Here is a 16,914-nt window from a genome sequence, read left to right on the forward strand (position 1 = left end):
CCAGGTATAAAGCTTGTGGGACACAGGTTGTATTCCTGGTGGGGTGGGAGGTGATAACATCAGTAAAATAGTTCCCATTACCCCACAGGCAAATCTATCCAAGCAATCAGTTCATCAGATGCTTCAGATTGATAATAAGAAACGTATCTGGTAGCCCAAAGATTACAAGATGCAGTTTGACATCATTTCTTTATCAATTTTGACTCTTGAATTGGTATAGAGCAGTACCAGCCACAACATTCAGGACAGAAAGCTCAGCGTGCTTTCTGTCAAACATTAGAACTCTTTTTGTTTGCATGCCATCAGCAATAAGTATACTTTCCAAATGCAACCCTCGCATACTAAACCTTGCAACTCCTTTCCTTTTAAAGTCGTTTTTCTCAGATTTTGGAAGGAACAGTTATTTTAAAGATTTGCAATTCCATGATGAGCAAAGTGGAATAGAAATAATTACACCACATGATTGCATTTGTCTGCAGTCTCTGCAAGTTTAGAGTGAGAGCAGTGGGACAAGAGGTTCCCAGAGCCCCTCAAAAAGCAGAAACTAAAACCTTGAGAAGATTAATTTAGATATTCTGAAACAGTACTACCCTGTTGCAGAGATTTCCTTTAAATTGTGCAGGAAAAAGAGGTAGAAGCAGCACATATTAAAGAATTAATCTGACAATTATATATGCAGAACAATCACAGCTAAAATCCAGCTCTGAAATCAGAAGAATCCATTAGGGTGTCTCCCAACACCCTGCTTTTTCTCAGAAGAAATGGGGTAAAAAACCAACAATGAACCAACAAAAAAAACCTCCCAACAATTCTTTTTAAGCTTAATCCTACTTTCACCTTTGCTAAATTCAAGTCAGAGCTTGAAAATATTCCTGTTTAGCAAGGCCAGGCTTCTTAGTGACTAAAAAAAAAACTAATCCTAAATCTTCCTTGCTCAACTGACCACAATGACAAGTAGAGGAAATGAAATCAAACTTATCATTTTAAGCAACACTTAAATAATTAAGAAAATGTTTTAAGCAACATTTCATTCCTTCTCTATGCAAATATGATCCTGAGATCTTTAAGTGCTTCACAAGAGGAAGTTCACTGCAACAATCAGTCAATTAACCTGGAATGCCTGAAACTTAGGTGAGAAAAAAGCAAAGATCAACACCTCTTTAAAGGAAAAGTATCAACTACAATAAAGCAGGATAAAAAACAAACCGGGCAGGGCAGGCACCACCAGGCCATCACTCCCCAGGATTCAAACTCTTTGCTATTTAAGAAGCTGCAAAATTTAAGCCCCAAAACACAGCTCTGCCTTCTGTAAAAACAACTCAGAACATAAAACACCAGCCGTGGAAGGGCAGAAAGTACATTTTGTGGAGAGCTCAACCCCATCTTTCCAGCACGTTAGAAACAAAGCCATGACCAGCGAGGAGCCGGCGATATGAGCACATTCACAGGCACCAGAACTGCCAACCCTCGGTTTCCGAACAGCGATTTCATTTCCTAATCTGTTGGAGGGGGCTGAAAGAAACCAACCAGAAAATAAATACCGACAAATCACAACGTGCCTCACAACCTGGCCCCTGAAACGCCGAAATGAAACCTCGCTGGAGATTGGCTCCTGCCTGCATGTAGGCAGTGGCATGTACCACTGCACAACGCCAAGCTCCACCTCTGCTATGTAAACAATATCCTCAATTTAAACCACCGCTTGTGTTTTTGTTAGTCTAATGTAAAGAAATTAAAGGCCCTTTCTGAAGTAACTCCAGTGTTCAGAGCCAGAATGGTACTGGAAGGTGAAGCTTTGGGCCTACTCTTAAAGGTAGAGGGTCCAATACCACTGTTATCACCGTAAATAAAAGGGGGTTTTTTAAAGAGAAAAGTCTCACCAATTCTTCGTAACTTCTATAATGCTCATTTCCTTGCCAATCCAACCTTTTAGGAAGCAACTAAATAAAGGAAAAATAAAAAAAAAACGTGAGCGGTTAAAGGGGAAAGGAGGGATTACAGACCACATCCAAAACAATGTGTGTTGAGGGGGGAAAAGTTGAGACAGCGGCAGAAACTTGAATGACTTGCAAAGGAAACTTTTGACTATAGCAAGATTTCATCAGAGCTCACACAGACCTGGTGCTGCTCCAGCTCCTGTACCAGCACCTGCAGAGGGAAGGGAAAAAACACAAGAGTCACGGACAAGCCACGATCTGGCTTCTCCAGAGCGGGGGGCGCGGCTGCTCCCACCTTCCCCCGACCCTCTGCGGGCAGCGCGGGGTCCCCACGCCCCGGTGAGCCCCAGACTCACCTTCAGGGCTCTCCTGCAGGGCCCGGTGCTCAGGAACCGGGCGATGAGAAAGTAAAGCTCTGTAAGAGACACGGGGAGAGACGGGGGCATGAGCCGGGGGGCGGCCGTGACCCATCCTGAGGGGGGGGAGCAGGAAGATGGCGGCACGGGTGGCACCTCCTCACCCCGGCCCGCGGTGTTACCTGATTCAATGAGCGGCAGAGACGCGCCGGAGCTGGAAGAGGCCGCAGGCTCGGCCATGGCGGGCTGAGGGCGGCGGGCCCGGCTCGGCACGGCGCTGTCAGCGCCTCCCCTCCCTCCCTCCCCTCACGGCCGCCCCCCCGCTCCCCTCAGCGCTCCCTCCCTCCCTCTCCCCCCTCAGCGCAGCCTCGGCGGCGCCGCCGCCATAGCCGCCGCAGCACCCTCCACGGCGCCGCGACACCTCCGCCGGGAGCACCCGCGGGGGGGCGGGGAAAAATAGTGCCCACTGTACCGGGCGCTCCGGACGCGCCGGGGGAACAGCGGTACGGGCGTGGGACCGCGGGGATATAGGCGGAGGGCAGCGGGGCGGGCGGCGGGGGGGATGGCGGGGAAAGAGCCCGGGGAGGAGAAGGGGAGGCGGAGGTGCGGAAGGATCGCGCGGGGAAGGCGGCGGTGACGCGAGCCGAGGGCGGGGCTGAGCGCGGCGAGGCGGCGGCGCTGAGGGGCGGCGGGGGAGAGGCGGCGGCTGCGGAGCTGCTGCGGTCGCCCCCGGGAAGCGCGGTGCTGCTGCCCCCGCTGCCTCGGCCCTCCCGGGGACCCGCGGCCAGACACCGAGAGTCGGTTCCAGGGGGCGATGCGGTGACGGAGCGGACGCCGTGTGTCGCCAGGCCCAAGGCCTTTGCCTCGAGTGCCGTGTCCAGTTCTGGGCCCCTCACTGCGAGGAGGATATTGAGGGGTTGTAGCGTATCCAGAGAAGGGAATGGAGCTGGGAAGGGTCTGGAGCGGCTGAGGGAGCTGGGAAAGGGGCTGAGCCTGGAGCAAAGGAGGCTCAGGGGGGACCTTGTGGCTCTGCACAAGTCCCTGACAGGAGGGGGCAGCCGGGGGGGTCGGGCTCTGCTGCCAGGGAACAGGGACAGGAGGAGAGGGAACGGCCTCAGGCTGGGCCAGGGGAGGCTCAGGGTGGACAGCAGCAGGAATTTTTTCGCTGAAAGGGCGATTAAACATTGGAATGTGCTGCCCCGGGAGATGTTGGAGTGCCCATCCCTGGAGGAGTTTAAGGAACGATTGGACGTGCTCTGGTCGTCGACAAGGTGGTGATGAGTCAAAGGTTGGACTTGATGATCTCAGAGGTGTTTTCCAAACTAAGTGATTTTGTGATAATGTGATTCAGAGTGCACTGCCCGGCACGGTGCCCGGTGTGCCCCATGCCAGCAGAGAACCGGGAGCATCAGTGCTGTGTCCCTGTTGGAGCTTGGGGACAGCCCAGCCTCCTGCTCTGATAGCAGAGCTCCATGGGGGATGCTTGGGGGCACCTTGGCTGCCCCAAACACCAGCCTGAGGAGGGGCATTTCCCACACTACTCAGGCAGTACTGCTGCCCTGGCATCACCGATCCAAAAAAAGCAGCTCTACCCGTGTCCCTGTGCCACCTCGAGCCTGGCTCCTGGAAACAGGATTTTGGGAGCCAGCACATGGAGCTGCTGGAGAGAGGCCAGAGGAGGCTCCAGGATGAGCAGAGGGATGGAGCAGCTCTGCTGGGAGGAAAGGCTTCCAGAGCTGGGATTGTTCAGCCTGGAGAGGAGAAGCTTTGGGGTGAGCTCAGGGTGGCCTTGCAGGGCCTGAAGGAGCTGCAGGAAAGCTGGAGAGAGACAATTGCCAAGGGCTGGAGGGCCAGGAGCCAGGGAATGGCTTCCCAGTGCCAGAGGGCAGGGCTGGATGGGAGATTGGGCAGGAATTGTTCCCTGGGAGGGTGGGCAGGCCCTGGCACAGGGTGCCCAGAGCAGCTGGGGCTGCCCCTGGATCCCTGGCAGTGCCCAAGGCCAGGCTGGACATTGGGGCTTGGAGCAGCCTGGCACAGTGGAAGGTGTCCCTGCCCATGGCAGGGGTGGCACTGGATGAGCTTTAAAATCCCTTCCAACCCAAACAGTTCTTTTTTTTTTTTTCTCACAGTTGTTTCTCACCCATGCCCAGCATCAACTCTGATAGAAACAGCAATGCCTATACTTCTGTTATGTTTGAAATCCAAGCTCTTCTTTCCCCATTTCACTCCCCACCGTGGTACTTAAACTGCATTTTTAGAACCTTGAAGTAAAATATTTTTATGTATTTTTCCCTTGACCCAAGGATTTGCAGCATGCAAAGACAGTTTGAGTATCTTCAAGAAAACAAGTTTTGTTCTCTTCCTGTTTCATCTTGAATCAGATTGTGCTCCACTGGATGCAAATCTGCATCAGCTCTCACTCCCGTCCTTAGCTGCACAGCAAATACATCTGGTATCACACAGGACAGTGTAGTATCAGGGAGAAGTTACAATAAATTAAACAGTGGATAATAGATGTTAGGGAGATGCTGAAAGTCCACAGGATCACGGCACCAGAGACCCAAAACACATGAAAAGCAGGCATTCTGTTAAAACAGGGAAGAGTGGTTATTTTGGGGGATTTACCTGCAAGTTTATTACTTATTCAACTGGTGGGTTTAGCTTGCTAAAACCAGAGAGTAAATAATACCATGGAGCTACATCGTGTTACTATTAAATTAAACCAACAAACATGGTACCTGGAAGGGTATGTTGGGGGAAGTGAGTTAGAAAAGTGGCATCAATTTCCAGTTTTGAACTATCCAAGAACTTGAAGCCAAAGCCAGGTGTGCTCTGTGAGGAACACACATGTGATGGAACAGGAGCAGGTTGTGGTTTAAGGTTGGGAGACTTCCTATAGAAAAGTTAAACATTGCTTAAATATTGAAGAGAGAAAAATGGTTAAATTCTTTCTGAAATGAAAGTAGTGATTAAGTTAGAGGTGAAACTAAAGTAGGGTGTTTTTTTTAGAAATAACTACAACAATCTGAAAAAAGCACTAAAAACGTACAGGAAGCAGGTACTGAGCTTGCAGGTGTTACTTAAGAGCATAAACAAGTTCTGGGGTAAGAGGAAAAAAGAAACTAACAAAGAACAAATGTTACTGTTTGATCGTGGCTCCTCCCAGGACAAGGTGACAGTTGTCTGGCTGGCATCTGATGCTTACTAATTATTGACTTTTTTTAAAGCAAACAGCAGCAGCACAAAGCTCTCAGCTTTCAAACTACAAGTTTAGATTAACACTGCAATTCTCCACTCCCTGAATTGCCACCCTTCTCTTTAATAAAAAGTACATTTTTAGTGCTCTGAAGGACACAGTTAAAAATCCAAACCACACCACTCAGATTCTGAGTTCACAGTCAATGTAGGAGCTACAGAAACATCCTTTCATAATCAAGATTTATTTGGCTTTTGTTTGGTGATCACAAACACTATCAACAATTTTACAATTGTTTTTATTCACAGAGCTTTTTTTCATCTAAAAACTAATTCTGGTTTTTTTTCCTAGCACTATTTCAAATATTTTTCACTCCATCTTTGCAGACAAGCTGTCCTTTAAAACTAGATGTGAAGTTCCAGTATCTCAAATATTGACATAACAAGTTCCATCTGCCAAGCAGAAACTTTTACTTAGACAGTATTTAAAGATATAAAATAAAACTTTCCAATCTTTTGCATCACAGCTACAAAGTTGTTGGAAAAAAATAAAGCTGCAACTACCAAAAATAACTTTGTCACTGATATACATCACTCAGCAAGAAATCCAACACTAGGGAGCAGTTTTATTAGATAAGCAGTTCTACTGATGGTACAACCATAGATAAAGATAAATAACTAAAATGTTAAGACATTCTCAACACATCGTTATGAATTCCAAAGTCTGATCTGTGCTATGCTTCATTTTATAGGATAGAAAACTGTCCCTCAGAGTCTGTGGAACATGAGGCTTAATCAAGGCCTCAAAGCCCTCTCCTTAATTAACATGCCATTAATTTCTGGTTTCATAGAAAACAGACAACCAGTACATGATTTTACCACTTAAAAAAACCATTTACACTTATCTAAATATGTAAAAAAATGGGTTGAGTCGGGATTCTCTCCTTTTTAAAAATGTGTTTTCTAGAACTACTAAAAAACTTGCATTTACAAAATAGTTGATAAAAATATTCCTCTGAATTGTACAAGAAGAAAGGTTTAAGGACCACCAGTTACAGATGTGGGAGCAGGTGTCACTCAGACTTCACTTCTTTCTCTGCAGCTGCATCAGGTGCTGGGGTCTGGAAAGGAAAAAAAACCCAGAACACTTCAGGAAGTTTTTAATGGCTCAGACTTAGTTAGGAGTGGTTTTAATGCACAAAGTGACACACAGGACAACCCTGACTTGTTCCTGCAGATTTCTCTTGAATCATGACCTGCTAAACTAAGCTGTCACAAAAATGCTCCTTGGATCCATCAGGATGGACTTCAGGATGTTGATTTGTTACTAAACATACACTGCAAAGGATTTTAATTGGAATTACTGCCTTTATGACAGGAGACACTTTAGCTTTTACACAGCTGCAATTACACATGAGGTGTTTAGAAAATACATGAGGTAACACTTCATGCCTTTAAATTTCAGTGCCACACTTAAAATATTCTCAAATCTTAACCCTGTTTTAATTCTTAGGAAACAGTAACATCCAGCAGGACAGACTCTGCCTCTTCTAGACTTTGGTACATTACACCTGGAATTTCGGGTGGTGTGACCAAGTCACCATCCGTTCCTGGTAAATTTACATAATCTCTACACCAGTGAACTAAAGAGACCCCAGAGGAGAACGATGCCAAATTTGGTTTCATTGCTGAAATATTCCAAACACAAATTAAAAGACCAAATTGTGTGACTGCGATAATGCCAAAAACTGAGTCAACTGAAGAACTTGTAGTTATAGCACAACTTTTTCACATTGCAAGCTTGCAAATGACAAAGTGTTACCCCAGAGTAAAATCCTCTTGTTCACTGAAGTACCATCCTGTACCTTCCTTGCCCACCAAACCTCATCACCTACCTGAAACCAAAATATTCCACTAAACTGAAAATGAGTGACACATTCACTGTCACAGAAACATGAGACCAACTCTAGGCCTGTTACCACACTTGAGTTTCATCCAGCTGCCCTGGTAAGAGGCACTGCTTCTCCCTACAGATCTTGTCCTCAATTTGTAACTGAATTACATCTGCATTCCAGGAAAATAATACAGAGTGGAGGATGCTGGAAGTTACCTGAGCAGTGACTCCAAAAAGTTCAGCCACAGGGCCACTTTGGCACTGTGGGGCAGCCAGGACTGACCTCGCACAGTCACTTCTCCAGCAACTCACTGACAGCTGTACTTTGTCCCTGCACCAACCTGTCTCTTCTCCCAGCAGTGTCTGGCAATGTCACCTCAACTTTGGTCAAATCATTTCAACTCTGGCCTTTCACTGAAGGCTCCTTCCAGGCCCAAGAAAAAGGAGTATTTCATTTATCAAAAAACTTTTGTAAAACACTTCTCAGTAACAGCAAATGCAGACTAAAACCCAAACCCAGCCCTCCAAACTTTACCTCCTCAGTTTTAGCTTCCCCATTTTCTGCAGGCAGGTTGTCCTTTGTCTGTTCTTGGTTTGTCTCTCCTGTCTGTTTTCCTTTAGGCCCCTTCTTCCCCTTTGACTGAGCTTTCTTGTCCTCCGATTTATCCTACAAGGAAATACATTTCCAGTAAATAAATTATGACCTTCCAAGTAAACCTTGGAAATAATAAAAAGCACAGAAAACCAAGATGGATTTTCTAAGCTACCAACAACTCCTGATCACCCACTTACAAAATATTTCAGAATTACATAACTGCAACACATTGACTTCTGTACTTTGATTGCCAAAATGTATTTTTCTCCATTAATATTTATTAAAAAAGCCCACTAAGTAACTCCATAATGAGCAAACTTCTCCCAGCTGGAAAAAATACTGTGAGGAAAGGTTTAAAAAGTGACAAAATTGATGCAAAAAAGGTTTTTTTGATGAATCAAATACAAAATCTATGACTGCTAATTAATAGCTTGAAGTAGTTATAACCAGACAATCAGTATCACACATATCAGTCAACATCAATGAGCAGGAGTAAGTGTAGATTCACCACAGACGCTGCAAAAAAAAGGAAATTACAACTGCAGTAGCATTGGAAAGCTTCCCCAAATTCTTCAGGCTTACAGCCTTGAGAGTGGGAACACACTGATACTCAAACCACCGGAAGGAAGGTGCATTCCTGATCAGTAACTGCTCCACAGGATTAAAACAATGAAAACATGAGGAAGTCTGCAAAGAAGAGCATTAGTTTATCTGAAATTAGAGAATCATAGAAAGGTTTGGGTTGAGAGGGACCTTAAAGATCATCTCATCCAACCCCCAACACCTCCCACTGTGCCAGGCTGCTCCAAGCCCCAATGTCCAGCCTGGCCTTGGACACTGCCAGGGATCCAGGGGCAGCCCCAGCTGCTCTGGGCACCCTGTGCCAGGGCCTGCCCACCCTCCCAGGGAACAATTCCTGCCCAATCTCCCATCCAGCCCTGCCCTCTGGCACTGGGAAGCAATTCCCTGTGTCCTGGCCCTCCAGCCCTTGGGAATTGTCTCTCTCCAGCTTTGTTACCAACTTCCCTCAGGTACTGAAAGGCCACAATTAGGTCAGCCCAAAGCTTTTAATCCATAAATCACAAAGAAAAGCTTATGATGACAAAGGAACGCTTAACAACACAAACTGCAGCAAGCCAAAAGACACAAGGCCAGTTTTAGTTCTCCCCAAAACCAAAGAATTTTACACCTCACTTATTGGCACTGTGAAAGCTGTGCTGAAAAATTCAAAGATCACACAAACCCATGTTCTTACACACAGACAAATACCTGAAAGCTTGACCACACAAATGGAAACTCGTGGTTTTTATGTGGCTAACACATGTTTTTTTTTCACTGTCCTAACACACTGCCTTAAAACACGAGTATGTGTATTTTATCCCCTCGTTACAGTGATGAAATACAACCCTATGCACAGGATCACACAATCATTGAGGTTGGAAAAGTCCTCCAAGACACTCGAGTGCAACTTTAACTGAGCACCTGTCAACCAGAGCAGAGCAGTCAAACAACATCCAGGCCTTCCTTGGACACCTTCAGGGATGGTGACTCCACCACCTCCCTGGGCAGCTTTTGCAATGCCTGACAAGCCTTTCTGTGAAGAAATTCCTCCTGATGTCCTAACGTACAGTTGCTTTGACAGTCAAATAGTTCCACCCAGTACCAAACCACAATGTAACATGCATGGATCCATGCCCACGTTTCCATGCAATGCTTGGAGCTTAACAAGGATCTACACACACAGTGATGGAATGTACCTGTAAATACTGGCAAAAGCACATTAAAACAATACTTCAGCCAAGTGAGTGTTCCCACCAGGAATAAAACCATTCCAGCACGGTGCACCGAGGACACAACGTGGGATGCACCCAGGCACCACCACCTCTCCCTCCCTTCCTTTTTCCAATTCACTCTTACCTTAGCCGGTAACTTTTTGGGTTTCGGCTCTGCTTTGGCAGGCGCGGGTTTCTGAGGAGAGAGAACACGTCAGGCGGGGATCCAGCCCTCGGGGACCCCCTCCCGGGCATGGCCCCCCGCCCATCCGGGCAGGGCCCCGCCGCTCGGCACTTACCGCGGAGAGCCGCGCCGATCGCCGCTTGGGCTGCGGGCGGGGAGAGACAACGGAGACGGGAGAGAGAGAGAGGGAGAGAGAGAGAGAGAGGGAGAGAGAGAAGGGCGTGAGGGGCGGGCGGGCCGGGGGCAGCCCCGCCTGCCCCGCCGCCCTGCCCGCTCCTTACCTCCTCGGGGGCGTCCCCGTCCGCCACCGTCACCTGCAACACACACGGCGCGTCAGCGGGGCGGGGCGGGACCGGCCTCCCACCGCCCCCCGCCCGCCCCTTCCCGCCGCCGCTCCCGGACCGCGAGTCCCGCCGAGCCCCCCCCCCCTCCCCCCAAGCCTCCCGCTCCCCCAGCCCCCTCCCCGGCCCGCGGAGCCGCCCGGCACAAGGGGAGGGCGCCGGCCCCCGGTACCGCCCGCCGCACCGGAGCCCGCGGCGCGGCCGCTTCCCACCGAGCCCGGTCCCCGCACGGCCCCCGTCCGTCCCCGCCCGGCGGCTCCGCTCGCTGCCGCGCGCCTTCACCTTCCTCTTCGGCATGTCGAGGCTCCCGGCCGCGACCCCCGCGGCTGCGGCTCCCCCGGCGCGGCTGCTGCGAGCGCTGCTGCGGCTGCCTGCGAGCCACAGCCCGGCTGCGCAGGGACGCCGCCTCCCCCCTCCCCATCCCAGCAGCGCCAGCGGCGCCGCAACAGGATCCAGCCGGATCGGCGCGGGGCGCGCCCCGCCCGCCGCGCGCACCGCCTCCTCATTGGCCCGCCCGCGGCACGTGGCGCGCACGGCCCGCGTCCCCTGGCGCGGCCGCTCCCCCGCCGCCGCTGCCGCTGCCGCTGCCGGGCCCCGCCAGGGCCGCCGGCCGCTTCCATGGCGGAGAGCGGAGCCTGGCTGCTGGTGCTCAGCGCCGTGTTCCTCTGCAACGCGCTCAAGATCCTCCTGCCCTCCTGCTCCTCCATCGTGAGTGTGACATCCCCGCGCCCGCCCCGCGCCCGCCGGGGATGGGGAAGCGGAAGGGGGGCGCGGGCCCGAGGATGGCTGGGGGGGACCCCGGGTCGCGGGCAGGGCGTTAAGGGGATCCCCCCACAGCTGAGGGATGGGGGAACTGCGCGGGCAGCGGTTCCGGTTGGGGAGAGCTCCCGGTGCCCCTCCCGCTCCCCCGGCTGTGACGGGCAGGGTCTGGTCCTGCTCCTGGCCTTGGGAGAGGAGAAGCTGATGCTGGCGATGGTGGAACACAGCCCCGCGGCTCGGTGGCTCCCGCAGCCCCGGCTACACCGGGCGCTGAAGTAAATTTATCAGGGGTGAGTTACCGGTGTCTTTAACGATGCTCCTGAGCCTCCAGCCCTTAGGATGGATCACGAAATCATGGAATGTTTGGGCTGGAAGGAACCGTAAAGATCATCCTCTTCCAACCCCCCTGCCCCGGGCAGGGAACCTTCCACTGGGCCTGGCTGCTCAGAGCCCCATCCAGTCTGCTCCTGAGCAGCTCCAGGGATGGGACATCCACAGCTTCTCCATTTTCGGGAGTAGAAAGGACAGCTTTTCTCGGTCTCGCATATTTTCAACAGATGGACATCCCCATTGCTGAGATGGGAGATCAGTCGATATGGAGATTAAGGAGTTGAGCCTTTGTAGGAATAAACCCTAAGTCTCAGCCACTAATCAGGATGCCCCTGTTCTGATCTGAAGCATTCCTGTGGACGTGTGGATAATGGAATTGAGGACAAATAAACTCTGTGACTGCCAGACAAACTCACATGTGTACAAAGATGCTGAAACCCCTGTTGCTCTGTTCTTCCATGGAAATAACTTCACTGGCACAGAGATCAGTGTGCACTGTTCAATGATGGACGAAAATCCTTTAAAACTTAAATTACCCTCTGCAGTTTGAGAAGCTGGACTCAGCGTTACTGGAGATGACTGATGAAACAGCCCTATGAGGGGTGCCTGAGGGCGTTTGGTTTGTTCAGTCTGGAGGAGACAGAGGTCAGAGCTCCCTGGGGGCTGCAGCTCCTCCCAAGGGACAGCTCCGATCTCTGCCCCCTGTGACAAGTGACAGGACCCAGGGAGCAGCTGGAGCTGGGCCAGGGCAGGCTCAGGCTGGAGAGCAGGGAAAGGTTCTTCCCCCAGAGGCTGCTGGGCACTGCCCAGGCTCCCCAGGGAATGGGCACGGCCCCGAGGCTGCCAGAGCTCCAGGAGCGTTTGGGCAGCGCTGCCAGGGATGCCCAGGCTGGGATTGGTGGGGGGTCTGGGCAGGGCCAGGAGGTGGAATTTGATGATCCTTGTGGATCCCTTCCAGCTCAGGATATTCCATGATTCTGTGAAAAATCTGTGCTCAGCTTTCTGCTGTGGTTTGAGAGTGAGGGTGGTGTTAATGCTCTCACTGACTGCAGGCCTGAGAACAGCACCTGCGGGGAACAAATTACTTGTGTCTTGGGAAAGCTGGAAAGATGTGCTAAGGGACAGCAAGAAAAAGATTTTGTGTCCTTTGTGCCTTCATTCCTAATGGCAAACAGAGTTCATGAACCGCCAAGCCGGTGGTGCCTCAAGAAAAGAAATTAGGAAAGAAAGGGAGAAGATGTTGGAATTCTTGGCTGCTGGAGCTGGAAATGGGAATGATCACAGAATCATTTAGGTTGGAAAAAACCTTCAAGATCATTGAATCCAGCTTGAGGCTGTTTCCTCTCATCTTGTCACTTGTTCCCTTGTTACCCAAGGATTTCCCGTGTCTCACTGAAAGGGTCTTCTTTATGGGAGGCTTTTGAGATCATACTTTATACGCATTAAAGCAAAGCAGTGGAATTCTGGATCAATAACTGATAGATTTCTTCACTTCTTAGATATCCAGACTGCTACAGAAGGATGCAGAGCAGGAATCCCAGATGAGAGCTGAGATCCAGACCATGAAGCAGGAGCTTGCCACCATCAGTATGATGGATGAGTTTGCCAGATACGCCCGGCTGGAAAGGAAGATTAACAAAATGACTGACAAACTCAAAACCCATGGTACAGTTCCATGTCTGCTCCCTTTTCCAAAAGGAAAAGCATTTTCTGGTTCTGAAAAACATTCTGTCAAGAGTGGTTTCTGTTTTAAGTATTTATCTTTCAAACTTGCCTTCCCCATCTCCTTCCCCATCTCCTTCCCCATCTCCTCCCTTCCTCCCTTCCTCCCTTCCTCCCTTCTTCCCTCCCTCCCTCCCTCCCTCCCTCCTTGGCTTCCCTGTGTAATTATTTATTCTTTCTGAGTGATGCTGATCACTGAGTCCTGTTTTGAGTAAGTTAAGAAAGAAACTACATAACTACAAATTACAGAACTGGAAGTTTGTTGCAGAAGGGTGTTTTTAATATAGCTGTAAGTCATTTGGAAAGAGATTTTTAAACAGGGTAATGTCTGGCCTTCATCAGTGAAATATTAAAAAATTACTAATTTTATGTAATTCTAATTCACTATTAGAAGTAATTGAAAGTCGTATTTTTTTCTTTAACAGTGAAAGCACGAACTGCCCAATTAGCCAAAATAAAGTGGGTCATAAATATTGTATTCTACATATTGCAGGTAAGTAAGTGTTTTGTTATGGATACAACTTAACCCAAATCCTCAGCAGTGTTTCAGTTCTCTCCTGGGTTGTTGGCCAATGACTCAGGGCTCCCCCAGCACAGGGAGGACGTGGAGCTGCTGGAGAGAGGCCAGAGGAGGCTCCAGGATGAGCAGAGGGATGGAGCAGCTCTGCTGGGAGGAAAGGCTGCCAGAGCTGGGATTGTTCAGCCTGGAGAGGAGAAGCTTTGGGGTGAGCTCAGGGTGGCCTTGCAGGGCCTGAAGGAGCTGCAGGAAAGCTGGAGAGAGACAATTGCCAAGGGCTGGAGGGCCAGGAGCCAGGGAATGGCTTCCCAGTGCCAGAGGGCAGGGCTGGATGGGAGATTGGGCAGGAATTGTTCCCTGGCAGGGTGGGCAGGCCCTGGCACAGGGTGCCCAGAGCAGCTGGGGCTGCCCCTGGATCCCTGGCAGTGCCCAAGGCCAGGCTGGACACTGGGGCTTGGAGCAGCCTGGCACAGTGGAAGGTGTCCCTGCCATGGCAGGGGGTGGCATTGGATGAGCTTTAAAGTCCCTTCCGGCCCAAACCATTCCATGATTCCAATGGCACAGAGCTTGTCAAACAGAAGGAGTTTCTGGAACTGGAAGGGAGATGCTGCTGATAAAATCTGGTAGTGGAGGATGGAAGGAGTTTGGACTTTCATCTCAGCTCTGTGTTTCTGGTTTTGGGGTGACAAGATTGGAGTTTGTCTTAGCTCTTTAATCACTGGGTTGTTTTTTTTTTTTAATAAATGACACCAAATCCAGGGAAGTTCTGCTACATGTAAATATAAATCTGGTTTTGAAAACAAAATACGCTTCTGCTGAGGATGCAAATCTCCACCTACAGCTGCCACTCATTTCCCCACAGTGCCTCAGCAGATTGTCTGTGTAGTTCTGACTTGATGCCAAAGAATTTTCTGCTAACAAGGATGGCAGTGGTCAGCCTGAAGATTTCTTTAGGGGGCTGTTAAAGTGAGTTGCATCTGTGGCAGGCAAAAATTCAGGCTGAAAAGAGTCATCAGAATTTTACAGGTGCTGTGAATGTGTTTGACTCTGTTGGGTTGGAACCAGGGTCTTGAAAGAAAACAAATCCTCACTGCTACCTCCTAATATTGTGTATAAATTTAAGGTCATACTGAATCTAAAAATATTTTGAAGCTAAAATAACAAAAAACCAATTCCCTTTCATCAGAACTCATTATTTGCTGTTTCCAAATAGCACTGGGAATGTACTTTGATGTGTATTATTATCCAAACTAATAAAAATGTCCATTCCAGGCTGCCCTGATGATCTCTCTGATCTGGAAGTACTACTCTGAGCCAGTCACGGTGCTTCCAAGCAAATGGTTGGCTCCCCTGGAGCGCCTGGTGGCCTTCCCTACAGGAGTGGCAGGTAAGGAAAAGGACATTCCCAAGCCCCAAAGCATCCATGGATTAACAGCAACTCCCAGAGCACAGCAGGGAGTTCAAATATTTGAGCAGCTCTTCCCTGCGTGCTCAGTTCTGGTTTCTTGAACTGATCATGAAATTTTGTCATCTTTATTTCCACCCAAAGAGAGCATTGCCCTTATCTGTATTGAATAGAGCCTGGGGAAGATTTAAATTAGAAAATCAGAAAATCACCCAAAAGGCAGTTTTCTTCACAGGTGTGCTATGAACTGCTGTGTACTTAAAAAACAACTGATTGCAATTTCAGAGGGAATTTACTTCTTACCTCTCTCAAATCCTAAATTTAGGTTCAAGCAAAGCGTTCTGTGACTTGCCAGATGTTTTCTCTTGGGTCCATAGCAGATGGTTTTAGCTGTGGGGTGCACTCACATTTGTGTATTTGGTACTCTTTTCCCAAGATAAATGGGTATTTTTTTCGGACCAGCATGGATTTATCTCCCATCTCTTGAAGAGACCCTTTTGTATATAAAGAGTTTTGTTCCTGTTGGCCTCATGAATTCTGAGTTTCATTTTTTACACTTCCAAGGTTGTTTTCAGCTGCACAGGTGCCTCAGGGTTGTTGATCCAACAACTTCAATCGTGGTTTCTCCCTCTTTTCCAGGAGGTGTGGGAATCACCTGCTGGCTCGTGGTCTGCAATAAAGTTGTAGCTATCATGCTGCACCCCTTCAGCTGAATGAATCCCAGCAATCCACGGAGTCCTCAGCTGCATTTGCATCATCACGGTTTTAAATTAATTAAAAAAAGAAATAAAGGGAAGAGTTGTCTTTCATGAGACATGGTCTGAGACAATCCCTGTTACTCCACTTGGGTATCAGTCAGTATTCCTTTTGATTTCTCTTCCCAGAGTTTGTCTTTCAGTTTTGAAAGAACAGCATTGCTGGTTATAGAACCTCATTTTGGGTTTATTCATGGCAGAACCATAAGGTTTTGTCATGGCTTGTTGTCACCAACATCTAAAAGTGTTGGATTTGTGGTTTTAAATTGGAAATGTGCTGGCATTAGGAATCAATTTGGGAGCTTGGCTGTTTCTTTGCTGTAAAATGTGGTAGCTTCACCCCAAGCTGGGATCATGTCTGGTGGTGCCAGAGGGCAGAGGGAGGTGGTTTGGTTGGCTTGGGGCAAAACGGTTTCCTTGTGGTTTTTTTACCCCAAAATTGGAATATTCTTGGGCTCTTCTAAAAAAATAGATGTGTTTAATTGGGATTTCATCTCTTAAGAGGCTCCTTCAGCTGCCAAACACAGGCTGCTGTCAATGAAGCAGAAGACAGTGCTGTTCCTGCAGAGGTGGTGCTGGTTTAGCTTCCCACTCTGGAATTCCCACAGAGGAATGATCTGTTCTGCTATTCCAGGGCCTTTGCCTCCCTGCAGGAAGGAGGGGACCAGGAACCCTCCAAAATTGGCACTGCCTTTAAAAACCAGTTCAAAAGGTCATGTTGTGTTGTGTGTGTATATGGATTAAATGGTTTTTGTTTGGTTTTTTTATGTTAATTTAAAAATCGGGATTTTGTATTAGGGATGCATTTAGCCAACATAAAAATAAATATCAAGGAAAAAATGTTGTGATTGAATGTGATGTATAATTGTGATTTTATTAAGGAAATAAAGCTTTTCAACCCATCTTAGGTTTCCTCATCTCTTTTTTAATGTTAACTGCAGTTTTTCTAAAAAACCCACAAAAAACCCACAAACCCCCCAAACAAACAAACAAACAAACAAACAAACCCAAACTGACAAACCAAACCCCAAACTCACCAAAATCCAGGCCAGAACAACCCCCCCCCGTGTTTGTGCATGACAAAATACTGTTTGAATCAACTGAACTAATTTATTTTTTTAATTATTTCTCTAAACCTTTGAAATGTTGCTG

At 48.6% G+C, this 16,914-nt stretch overlaps 3 protein-coding genes across 4 annotated transcripts in view; 1 reads left to right on the top strand and 2 right to left on the bottom strand.

Moving 5' to 3' along the window:
- The window catches only part of BRWD1 (bromodomain and WD repeat domain containing 1), a 42,734-nt gene extending 40,155 nt beyond the window's left edge, over positions 1-2,579 (bottom strand). For both annotated transcript variants that reach the window (XM_069013798.1, XM_069013717.1), the window contains exons 1-4: positions 2,476-2,579; positions 2,294-2,352; positions 2,119-2,148; positions 1,881-1,940 (exon numbers count right to left, since the gene is read on the bottom strand). In XM_069013798.1, coding sequence (XP_068869899.1) covers positions 1,881-1,940; positions 2,119-2,148; positions 2,294-2,352; positions 2,476-2,533 — 207 coding nt within the window. In that variant the 5' untranslated portion in view covers positions 2,534-2,579. The remainder of the gene's footprint in view (positions 1-1,880; positions 1,941-2,118; positions 2,149-2,293; positions 2,353-2,475) is intronic.
- A 3,135-nt stretch (positions 2,580-5,714) lies between these two features.
- On the bottom strand, positions 5,715-10,711 carry HMGN1 (high mobility group nucleosome binding domain 1). The gene is made up of 6 exons (XM_069014267.1): positions 10,557-10,711; positions 10,215-10,247; positions 10,049-10,078; positions 9,895-9,945; positions 7,918-8,049; positions 5,715-6,609 (listed from the first exon to the last, which is right to left on the bottom strand). Exons 1-6 carry the CDS (start codon positions 10,569-10,571, stop codon positions 6,562-6,564), a joined length of 309 nt encoding a protein of 102 aa, XP_068870368.1. The 5' UTR covers positions 10,572-10,711; the 3' UTR covers positions 5,715-6,561.
- Positions 10,712-10,834: 123 nt separating this feature from the next.
- On the top strand, positions 10,835-16,666 carry GET1 (guided entry of tail-anchored proteins factor 1). Its single transcript, XM_069015470.1, has 5 exons — positions 10,835-10,982; positions 12,863-13,028; positions 13,511-13,578; positions 14,875-14,989; positions 15,647-16,666. The coding sequence occupies exons 1-5, from the start codon at positions 10,893-10,895 to the stop codon at positions 15,718-15,720; spliced, it is 513 nt and encodes a 170-aa protein (XP_068871571.1). The 5' UTR covers positions 10,835-10,892; the 3' UTR covers positions 15,721-16,666.
- Positions 16,667-16,914: the final 248 nt, after the last annotated feature.

The sequence above is a fragment of the Aphelocoma coerulescens genome, chromosome 1, assembly GCF_041296385.1.
Source record: "Aphelocoma coerulescens isolate FSJ_1873_10779 chromosome 1, UR_Acoe_1.0, whole genome shotgun sequence".
Classification (NCBI taxonomy): Eukaryota; Metazoa; Chordata; class Aves; order Passeriformes; family Corvidae; genus Aphelocoma; species Aphelocoma coerulescens.